The sequence below is a fragment of the Cryptomeria japonica genome, chromosome 4 (genome assembly GCF_030272615.1).
Source record: "Cryptomeria japonica chromosome 4, Sugi_1.0, whole genome shotgun sequence".
In the NCBI taxonomy this organism is placed as follows: Eukaryota; Viridiplantae; Streptophyta; class Pinopsida; order Cupressales; family Cupressaceae; genus Cryptomeria; species Cryptomeria japonica.
Genome location: NC_081408.1, coordinates 497,122,150 through 497,134,066, shown reverse-complemented (window position 1 = coordinate 497,134,066; position 11,917 = coordinate 497,122,150). Strand labels below are relative to the sequence as shown.

The 11,917-nt window shown below is 35.6% G+C and overlaps 1 protein-coding gene across 1 annotated transcript; it reads left to right on the top strand.

Moving 5' to 3' along the window:
* Positions 1–6,223: 6,223 nt before the first annotated feature.
* On the top strand, positions 6,224–10,510 carry LOC131060369 (cytokinin hydroxylase). Its single transcript, XM_057993556.2, has 5 exons — positions 6,224–6,884; positions 7,475–7,701; positions 7,866–8,116; positions 9,202–9,556; positions 9,930–10,510. The coding sequence occupies exons 1-5, from the start codon at positions 6,626–6,628 to the stop codon at positions 10,350–10,352; spliced, it is 1,515 nt and encodes a 504-aa protein (XP_057849539.2). The 5' UTR covers positions 6,224–6,625; the 3' UTR covers positions 10,353–10,510.
* The last annotated feature ends 1,407 nt before the right edge of the window (positions 10,511–11,917 follow it).

Below are 11,917 nucleotides of genomic sequence, written 5' to 3'. Positions count from 1 at the left end.
AAGCCATCCCTCAAAAATCATTATCATCACATATACATAATCTCAATCATCATCGATTTCTCATATTAACATTACAACTTCATTAAAATCTAATTTAGTCACTTAAAAATTAAGCATATCATTATTCTATTTTACTTAATTCATTCAAACATAGATAAAAAAATTAACTAATTATATATCTAAATCAAGTTTTTATGCATTATTTAAATAAGAAAAATAATGGGATGTGATAGTTGGAATGGATTGGAAAAGGAAAATTGGCATTATATGGACATATTTTTCATCACATCATAATGCAACCATAACCAGTAAAACCCTCAAAGAGAATTAACCAGCTTATGCAGCAGGAGTAACACAATGAAAGCAATGAGAAAACATAGCAAGATTACGGAAACAAACCATATTATTGTCTTAGAACTTCTGGCAACCAATTGGTTATCATCATACAATCATCTTAGAACATCTAGTAGTTAACTGTTTACATGCAGGTTATCAGCCAAATACAATTCAACTGGGACTCTCAGAATCAACCAGATCACTAATTACCTATCTCAATCCTTATTCTGATTTCTACTTCCCCTATCATACAAATGATTACATAGTTCCAAATATATACCCTCTAGAACATATCTGGATCGACCACAAAAGATTACATTTACCAATGCAGGAAAATGAAACTTGTAACTAGGTCGGCCCTAAGAATGAAAGAAATTCCTTCAGAAAATAACAACCAAGAAGATCGGATCAGCAGGAAGGTTGGCCACACGCCAAAGAACATTGGACAAGACCCCAAATAGATCCACATGCCAAGAAACGCTCTGGTAATGAAGGAAAGTTAACCGGTAAGCACAAGAATTGTCCTGAAACCCAAAAACAGCCAACCGAGAGCGATAACTAGTCGGAAAAGAATCCAAATGGACTGAAAATATGGAATTAAGCACATGAACCAGCCTGGAAACCAAAAACAAGATCTGCAATGAAAAGCAAGAAACTACCGGTAAGAACACAAAAAAATGCACATTGAACTAAATGAGAACTAAATTGAAAGGAATTTTTTTTTGTTGATGCAAGATTTCTCAGAGACCAGGGATTCTCTTGCATCAAACACCCTAGGTAGAAAAATATGTTCCATGAGAGGCAACTCATGAACATCTAAAAGGATTTGGGATAAAGACCCCATTCTCATTTCTAATCCAAACATCTTCCTTATTTGCCAACCTCTTCTTTAGTTCCTCTGGGACCTCAACCAACTTCTCTAACCCCTGACTCTCTTTGTTTCTCTTCCTTTGCTTCAGATCTGCGCATTGTCTTTGTTTACTGCTCTTTTTCTTCTGCAACTCTGATTTGTTTCTGTGACAAGACTTCATTTGGTTTGTCACCATAAGCTCTCTATCATTCAGTTCTATCTATCCATCAGGCTTATTTATTAGATCTTTTTGCAAACTCATGCCACCTTCCAGTATTACCTCTGCAATAGGTTTCTCAGTACTACAACCTTTCTCAAGACTCGGATTCTTCACCTCCTTCTCTTTCTCCTTCAAAGAAGTCAAGGTGAACTTTTGCCCATCTTTCTCAATAGTGACTAGGTTTCTTCTACAGTCATAAATAGCTCCTATATCAAACTGCCAAGGTCTTCCCAACAAGACATGGCAAGCACTCATAGATACAACATCACCAAACATTGCTCCTTTACTTCTATATTTTGATCATCTTGTAACCAATTTACCTTGTAAGGACAAGGATGCTCAAGCCTTTTCAATGCAAGCTTCACTACCATCTCTTCAAATACCAAATTATCAGTACTTCCACTATCCACAATAACCTTGCTACACTTACCACCTGATTTGCACATAGTCCGAAAAAGACTCTTTCTTTGAGTTGATCTAGTATCCTTACTGCTCTGCTCCATCATGACTCTTTTGAACATAAGGGATTCTCCTTGCTCTGGTGTATAGTCAATTCCAGTAACTTCACCTTTCGGTTCCTCATTAGCCACACAACTTCTTGCCATTCCCTGCTTACATTCATAAAATCTATGTCCGGTTTCTCCACACTTGAAACATTTGCCGGGAAATTCTCTACCAGAACTGCCAATGCCTTTCCTCTATGTTTTTTGTTCTGGTTCTTTGCTCCACGTAGGTTTTGATTCTTCCTCAACATTCTCCTTCTTTGTACTCATGTGTCCCTTGAATCTCTCCTTCCCTCTAGGGTTATTCAGTTGTCTTCTTCTCATCTTCTCCTCAGCCTTCAAAGAATACTGGTAAGCTTCTTCAACTATGGAAACCCTCAACATACTCATCTCATCCTGAATGTTAAATGCAAGTCCATTTATGTACCTCACCACCTTTTCTCTATCCATCTCTCTATGTCCAGATCTAATCATCACCTTGTAGAATTCCTCAATGTACTCTTTCACAATCATGTTTCTCTGTTTCAGGTTCTGCAACTTCTTGAACAGTTCCAACTCATAGTCTCCCAGTATGAACTTGGCCTTCAATCTTGCAACCATTTGTCTCCACTGGGTGATCTTCATTTCACCATTCTCCACTCTGTCTTTCTGCAATTCTTTTCACCACAAGGCAACATGCCCTTTTAACTTAGTCTGTGCCAACCAAAATCTCTGTGGGTCATTGATATCCTCAAACTCAAAGTAATCCTCTAACTCTCTGATCCAATCAATCAGATGCTCCGGGTTCAGCTTTCCAAAAAAGTTTGAAACTTCCACTTTATGAACTTTACTCGCTTGCACCACTGCTCTCAGGAATCTTTCCTCTCTTCCATTTTCTGGTCCTTCAGCTTCTTCCACTTCAAGCTCTTCACTGGCTTCTTCATACTCATCCTCAAATTCAATGTTCCTCCGCAAACCAGCCAAAGCATTTCGAATTTCGTTCCTCACTTCACTCTTGAAGTTCTCTATAATATGCTCTACCCTCCAGGGGTTTGTCCTTCTAGGTGGCATCTCCTCTTCCGCTTTGGTGAACTGCCTCAACTCAACGATCTGACTACCAGTTTCAATTGCCTCTCCTTGGTGATCTATTGAACACATGTGCAACCTACCTCCAATCGGCGATTTATCCACCCAAAGGAATGCCTCAAGGTTCAAAAACAACTCTTCCACTAATCGGTTCATAACCAGCTCTGATACCACTTAATGCAGCCATAACTGGTAAAACCCTCATAGAGAATTAACCGGCTTATGCAGCAGGAGTAACACAACGAAAGTAATAAGAAAACAAAGCAAGATTACGAAAACAAACCATATTATTGCCTTAGAACTTTCGGCAACCAACCGGTTATCATCATACAATCATCTTAGAACATTCGGTAGTTAACCGATTACATGCAGGCTATCAGCAAGATACAATCCAACTGGGACTCTCAGAATCAACCGAATCACTAATTACCAATCTCAATCCTTATTTTGATTTCTACTTCCCCTATCCTACAAATGATTGCATATTTCCAAATATATACCCTCTGGAACATATCTGGGTCGGCCACAAAAGATTACTTTTCCCAATGCTAGAAAATGAAACGTGTAACTAGGTTGGCCCTAAGAATGAGATAAATTCCTCCAGAATATAACAACCAAGAATATTGGATCAGCAAGAAGGTTGGCCACATGCCAAAGAACATCAAACAAGACCCCAAATAGATCCACACGCCAAGATCCGCTTTGGTAATGAAGGAAAGTTAATCGGTAAGCACAAGAGTTGTCCCGGAACCCATAAATAGTCAACCGAGAGCGATAACTAGCCGAAAAAGAATCCAAATGGACTAAAAATATGGAATTAAGAACATGAACTAGCCTGGAAATCAAAATCAGGATCTGCAATGAAAAGCAAGAAACAATCGGTACCTATTGGTAAGAACACAGAAAACTACACACTGAACTGAACAAAAACTAAACTAAAAGGAAATATTTTTTGCTGTGCAAGATTGCTCAGAGACCGGGGATGCTCCTGCATCACATCACATGACAATGAATTCATTAGTGATATTTTTTTCCTAATGGAATCAACACTCATTATACATACAAAGGGGACTTTGGGGTGCTCAAAATAAATACAAGATCTTTTGTCACCATCCCAATGACAAATACATTTGTTCATTTGTCCTTGTTCTATTTTCCTCACCAAAATCTTCAAACAAAATATATTTTTGGATTTTTGAACTTGTATAAACACTAAATCCATGAAATTCAATAAAATATCATTGTTGTTAGAAAATTTTAATTCTATCTCATGATTGGACAAAAAATTTAGAAAATTTACATCCAATGAATGCATTAATATATCTACACACACACACACACACACACACACACATATATTTGAACATTTTATACCAATACCAACTAATAATTCTAAAATATTTACTTAATATCAAAACATATATTTCAATAAAACACATAATTGTTGGAAAAATTAAGGTTTACACATAATAAATTAGTTTTAGTTAGGTTAGTTAGGATGTTCATTCTCTAGTTTTGTATGAGAATAATAAAGCTTTATAAAGCCATTTGAAAAGGAATGTAAACGACATCAATCAGAACATCAAAAATATTGTTCTTGTGTATTAATTTATGCTCAGATATGGTTTGATTAATTTCTCATTGTATTCATTTACCATTTTCCAACACGGTATCAGAGCTTTAATAATTCTTGAGCGTTGTTATTGATGAATTTCTTAGTGTGGGAAGTAGAAGTGAGTACATCAAATCTGTGTATGGAGAAAAAAAGGAAATGTGTTCCAACATGTTGTTGTTGTCCCAAAAAGCATGAAACTTTTGCTTGAATAATGCTAATGCTGATTGGGAAATGGCATGGAAAATATAACTTTTTGCATTTAAAAAGGTCTTGAATCTTTTCTCGACTTGGAAGAATTGTTCTTGTACAAAACATTATTTTTTAACATTTGAATATTGCCACACAATATGTTTGTGCTATTGAAGAGTATGATACAAATGGACAGAGTCTAAGCACATTTGATTGGAGGTTGGAGGAAATGGAGGCAAGAGGACATCTTTCATCTCGAGTTAGCTTTTCACATAGAGATGGTGTACAACATGAGAAGCCAACATGAGAAGCAACACTTGTCTTATAGTATTATTTGGGTCTTTTCAAGGAGCAAGGAGGGCATAACAGTTGTTTTGGTTTACAAATAATATTGAGTTTGTCTCGATCTGCAGACATGGTGAGCGATACCTAACCTATGGATCATTGAGTTTGTCTTAGATCATAGTTTTGTATATGTGTTATTGTAGATGCTAGAGCTTGTCTCAATTCATAGGAGGAATGGTATGCTTGTGGATAATAGAGTATGTCTCAATCCACATGTATTGTTGGATAATCAAGATATTTGCCTAGACATGAGGAGTTTGGGATGTTCTAAAGAGGTTTGGTGATTAGCTAGGACATTTGCTTGGACATGAGCAGTTTGGAGTGTTCTATGGAAACTTGATGGATAATGCTTCTGCAAATTTCCAGTTAGATTGCTGTAGTCAATCCATATTATTGAGAAGTGTATTCCCATAAAATAGAATATCAATAATATTGTTCCTGTATTATTTTATGTACAATGATGGTTTGATTAATTTTTTATTGTATTATTCACCATTTTTCAACAATAATTCTAGAGAGTTTGTTGGGTCGAAGCTATTCTGGCTCCAGATCTTTTGTACATTGTGATAGCAACGTGTTAGTAATCGCAATCGTTTATTACAAAATCGACAGTGTAAAACGTGCGACTAACACGCGTGTTAGTCAATCCGTACTGCCATTTTGAAGCCAGAATAAATGCATCCTAAAAGAACTTATGATCATAATTCTAGTACAATTTTCTTTGCAATTACACTTGCTACAAGATATCTTATCTCCGATATCATGCCACTGCTTCTTTCTCTCTCATCGTTATCTTATCCTCGTACTAAAATATCGTCCATCTTTTCCCAGTTTATTTTCATAGAGAACAAGTAAAAGTGTAATCTTGGGAATCCAATCTTGTCATAGGCCAACATCCTTGTTGGCTGGACTGACAGTTGCTTTCATTGTACAAACATCTAGCAACTAAAGGTTCCATAATTCCTGTACCTAGTGTCAAACAACTTACGTGCTTCAGAAATCTTTTGGCCCTCCCACAACCTAGGGGAGGTCTTTAACTTTCTTTTAAGATCTCTCCAATAACTAAGGGGCCGCTAGCCTTTTCTTGTAAAATTTCTTTTTGGGTGTCTGATATTCACCATTGGACAACATTAAACTGTTGTTTGATCACTTAAAAAGAGAAACTTGGTTTGTTGCTAAAGAGAACAAAACTTGTATCAGAAGCATGAAACAAAAGCACCATTGAGTAATGCGGCTGTGTGCCAGGGGAACCGTAACGTGCAATTCATGTCAGATTTTGTCGTTTTGAGAGCACTGAGCATAAGAGTTTGCCAGGGACATGTACATCTTAAATGTACTGCACGGAGACAATTCACACACTCACATGTTCTGCGACTGGGAAACATTCAATCTATATGATTGCAATTTGTATATAGTCACTCCAAACCCATTTGGTATCCTCAAGAAGCCATAGAACTTTGTGTTCAATCCAATCTCTTTTGGCTTTCTTCCTGGCTTCTACCATGGCAGCTCTCATTCTGCTCATACCCATCCTCTTAATACTGACCATATACAAGATATATAGCTTTTTAAGCCCTACATATACCAAGCAGATTATGCAAAAGCAAGGCATACTTGGGCCCAATCCAAAGTTTCTGCTGGGAAACCTGCTTGAAATGAAGAAAATCATTGCAAATGCATCCAACAAGCATTTTTCTGCTGCACCTCACAACTTGGAACACCGTTTCTTCCCATCATTTGTAGAATGGAAGAAAGCATATGGTTTGTCTAACTTAAAACTTTTGCTGGTGTATGATTGTGTATTGGACTTATCTACATTACCTGTTGATTTGCCTAGTCTGTTTCTCGGAAAGTGTAGAAAAGCATGAGCCAGCTTGGACCAATGCCACTTTCACCATTCTCCTCAAGCCATACGGCCTTTAAAGAGTTTTGCAGTGTGAATAGGCTTTCTTCCAGTCTGTTTTCACACTTCTGCCTGAGCTCACTTCACTTTTGTATACATTCATATAACATAGATCGAATAATACTAATTTACAAAAAATTGAAGGATTGAATTTAGAACACTTTCCATCATGGAAGTCATCTACTTTAACTCTGATACCAATGGATTGATCATTCATTGTTTTCAGTTTATGAATTGAAGCTTCAAAACCCAATTACGAGACACACAGTTTGATCTCACATAACCTGACTAGGATACCATCTTTTATTAATCATAAACCAGTTAGCAGTCTAGAATGTGCATTTTCAATTTCTCTACCTGCACTAAGCTATCGTCTCTCCCTTGAGTGTTTTTCTGAGTTTCAATTAACCCTCTGAATGATGATGAGTCTGAATAATATATTGTGCAGGGAAGAATTTCGTGTACTGGCTTGGGAGTGAAGCAGTGTTGTATGTTCAAGAACCAGAGCTTATACAGGAGATAAGTTCATCAGGGTCATTCAATTGGGGGAGGCCAGCTTTCCTGAAAAATGACAGATTTCCTCTTTTTGGTAATGGGCTTATCATGGCAGAAGATCAGGATTGGCTTCACCAACGTCGGATTATTGGGCAGGCTCTCACAGCTGAAAAAGTTAAGGTAAGACAGCATATGGTGAATGGGCAGGTCAATCTTGGTTTCATAAGGTTTTGCAAATTAAGGTAGCAACCTAAGTGGGTTTGAGTGGCCACATGTGAACTTCTTTGGCCAACTTTAAGTACTTGGCATTACTTAGATCTATTTGTCTGTTATTTTCCTTACAGGGGTATTTTGGCTTAGTGATGGAGGCGTCTCTGCCCATATTGAATGACTGGGCCATGAGAATAATGCAGAGTGGCCAAATTAGCTTAGAAATTGAAGTTGATGGAGAGCTGGATAAGATCACTGGCCATGTTATCTCCAAATTGTTATTTGGGAGTAGCTACAAGAAAGGCTTTGAAATACTTGATAAGCTCAAAGTTCTTCAACATGCCTTATTTAAAGCAACAAGATTCGTAGGAGTCCCCGGAAGCAGGTAATGTCTATAATTTATTGATATGTGAATTAAATGTACTTTTAAGGAGGATTTTTCATTCATAACAACTCAGACCAAAATCCCATTGACATATATCATTATTTTCAAAATCACATAAATAGATTTCCTCATACTTATGATCTCACACAATGCTATTTATTTATTTGGGTTATATTTTATTAATAAGAGTAGTAATGCCTAACTTACATTGAATCTGAAAACTAATGCTAAGACCTATGCTACAAATCACCTGTTACTGGAACCTCTTTCTTCCTTTGGCTCTATGTAGCAAGTTAGAAACATATTAAAAAAAAGTACTGTCAACAGAAATGCAGTACTGCTTGAAGCAACATATTTATATAGAAGATTGATGTATTGTTTTTCTCAAATATATTAGGTTTTCTTTTGATTTGAAATTCTTTTTTGGAATAATTGTGGGTATGCTCTCATCATCTTTACATACAGTCAGATTGTTTTTTATCCTGAGAGATCAGGATATTTATTGACTTCCTCACAATGAACCAAAATCAAAAGAGCATTTTTATTTAGGTGTAGGGTGTATTATGAGATCTGTGGCAGGTTTTACTCCAACTTTAGAAAAAACCGTGACTCCTCAAGATCTTATACATTATATGTATAAAAAATGTATAGCTCTATTCATCACAGCTTGAATCCGTTATGTATCTCAAAAGATGATCCAACACAGAATCCACATTCTCAAGAGTCATCATCACAGCTGTCTCAATATTGACCTTCGTCTTCTTTTCATCAATCTTATTTTTCAAAATCACATTCAAACTCATTGTAACTTAACATTTTTCTTTCTTTCTCCTACAAACTTTTAGTTAAAATATATTTTTCCTTACAATTTCATTAACTTGATTTAATTACTTGTGAATATTATCATATAAATTTCAATATTCAAATTCCTGCTTTGTATTGGATAAAAATCAAATTCTATTTAACCTACTTTCAAGTTTACATTCATGGATTTAATACAAGCATAGAACTGTCACCTGTCATGTACCTGATCCATTTTCATACTCTGTTTTTGAACTAATTTATATGTCAGACTTATTTTTCAGTTTTATACCTTGGGGTGGAAATAAAAAAGTTTGGATGTTGGGCAAGGAGGCCGATTTTCTAACATTGCAAATCATCAAAGCACGCCTAGAATGTAACACCAAAGGATTGGGTGATGATTTGCTGGGGCTCATGTTGCTAGAACTCAATCAGGTCAAGGGGTTAACTCTGCAAGATATTGTGGACCAATGCAAAACTTTGTTGATAGCAGGGCAGGAGACAAGCAAACTGTCATTAACCTGGACACTAATGTTATTAGCCCTCAATCCCCATTGGCAAGTCAGAGTTCGAGCTGAGGTCGTGGAGATCACCAAAGGAGTTCATCCAGACATCAACATGCTCTCCAAAATGAAAATTGTAAGAGTTTCCTCCACGAATCCATAGTCAAAAACAAATAAAAATAATTAGAGACACCGTCCGTAATTTCTTTGTGATAAATTTTAAATTTAATGAGCAATTTCTTCTGAGTTAAACTGTGGATGACTATTTAATTGATGTTTCGAATCACACCCAGAAATTATTAATTAGAAATAATAATATCTAATTTATTTTTCGCATTAGTACAATCTCACAAGAAATATAGGCTGCTATCTGTATGGATCCAAGTGTAAGTACTTGGGAATCACTGCACATAAGAAATGGGTCAGTAAGAAATGACCGACTCAAAATACTTATTTACTCCAAGAACTAATTGTTGTTCATTCTTTAATAAGTGGAATGTTGTTTGCAGATGGCAATGGTTCTAAATGAGTCAATGAGGCTGTATCCCCCAGTTTCTTACACTGTCAGACAGGCCAAGCAAGACATGCAGGTGGGTAATACAGAGATCCCCAAAGGGATGTCTGTGTTGATAAATATACTGGGAATGCATGAAGATCCTCATGTATGGGGAACAGAGGATGTCTATGAATTCAAACCAGAACGCTTCTCCAATGGAGAAAATAACAAGAGAAATGGTGGATATATTCCATTTGGATTTGGAGGGAGAATTTGTCCAGGAGAGAAGTTGGCCCGCATGGAACAGAAGGCAATACTAAGCCTGATAGTATCCAGATTTTCCTTCACCATATCCCCAAATTATACTCATTCTCCAAAATCTTTATTGAGCATTATGCCCTCTAATGGAATGCAGCTTATTTTTACCCCGCTCTAGCTTCCCCTGCATATTATTCTGCTCTCTAATATAATTTGCACCGACATTCCTGATCAGTCCTCCTATGCAGTACAAGGAGCTTAATGTAAAAAAATCTTGTATTTACTGTAGTAAAGTTTATCTTAGTTGGTAATAAATGTAACAGTGTCTTTTCAGCCTGTTAAGAGCAAAGTCTATGGTATTTTTCAAAGTAATTGGATCTATCAAAAGCAGCACACACATACCCAAAGTCCCCCCTATACAGGCAATGTTTTGATACAGAAACAATTTGACTACAAATCTGCTTTACCCTTCATCAAAAACTTTTTGATTTCAAATATTGAGTGAGAACTGAATTGTGTTGGATTCTTTTGTTATCAACATTTTCAGTCATTAGATTTCATTAATATGATTTTTAATTTTTTTTTTTTGGAAAATCTTATATCATTCACAAGTATGTTTTGTGATTTGATATTGGAAATCGAGTCTATACTGATATCTTTTTAGTTGAGAGATAAAGACAAAAAGATATTCATTCTGCTATCAGAAATTCTTCTTCCCTGTAAAATTAACACACAAGGCTGATCAAACGCATAATTCAAAATAGCAATGGTACTTATATTCATTAGCAATTATCAGTTAAATTAAACACCCTTAATGTTAAAGACCTGTTAATTTAAATCTTAACAATTTTAAAATTTATTATAGTTCAAATGAGAAAATGTAATTAGTTAGATGAATTGAATATACTTCCCATATGGATATTAACAATTTGCAATAATTATTTTAGGAAAGAAGAAGGCATATAAATTGGAGTAACATAAAAGTTTGGTCTCTTTTAAGTTTAAAACATATAATATGATAAGTATCCATTCGACTTGAAATTTCATTTAGATTTAGATTTGTTCTTATTTAGAGGATAAATTTGTAGCTTTGGCTTATATTTGTGGTTATCAATTGATCTATTTTTTATTTTTTTTCTGAAGATTTAGGACATGTTTTGTTTAGGAATACGTTAAAATTTGTCTTTTTGTCATAAGAAGACAAGTCTCCTAAATCAACTTCTTCAAAGGTGTCTTCAAAGACTTCACCTTGCTTGGGACATATCATGGCCCTATACAAATTTGATGATAATAGGCAAGGCCATAGAATGCAAATTTCTTACTCTTTTTAATGCACTTGAAATCTAATTTTTTAATGCCTTATAAATGAGAGGACTTTGAATTATACTTGGATGATTACAATGAATGTATTGAATATCCTTATACTAACCACATGGTTTCAAAGTATGCCAAATTGATGTTTTAATTGGCTAACATGGGAAAATAAAGGGGGCTAGCTAGCCACATCTAATTTTGAATGTTAAAAAGGGAGGGGACAAGCTAACAATTGTGGGCTCACCCTTGCAACTTTAGAAATGATCCTATATGGAAAAATGGCGAGCTTAAGGTGGTTAACCTATTTATGATGATCAACATAAGGATAAGTGTGATAAATGTAGGTTATAGGCAAGTCTATAGAAGTGTATGCATGTAAGGATATGATTGGGAATGCATTGTGCATATGTGTATGCAAATGAATAAAGG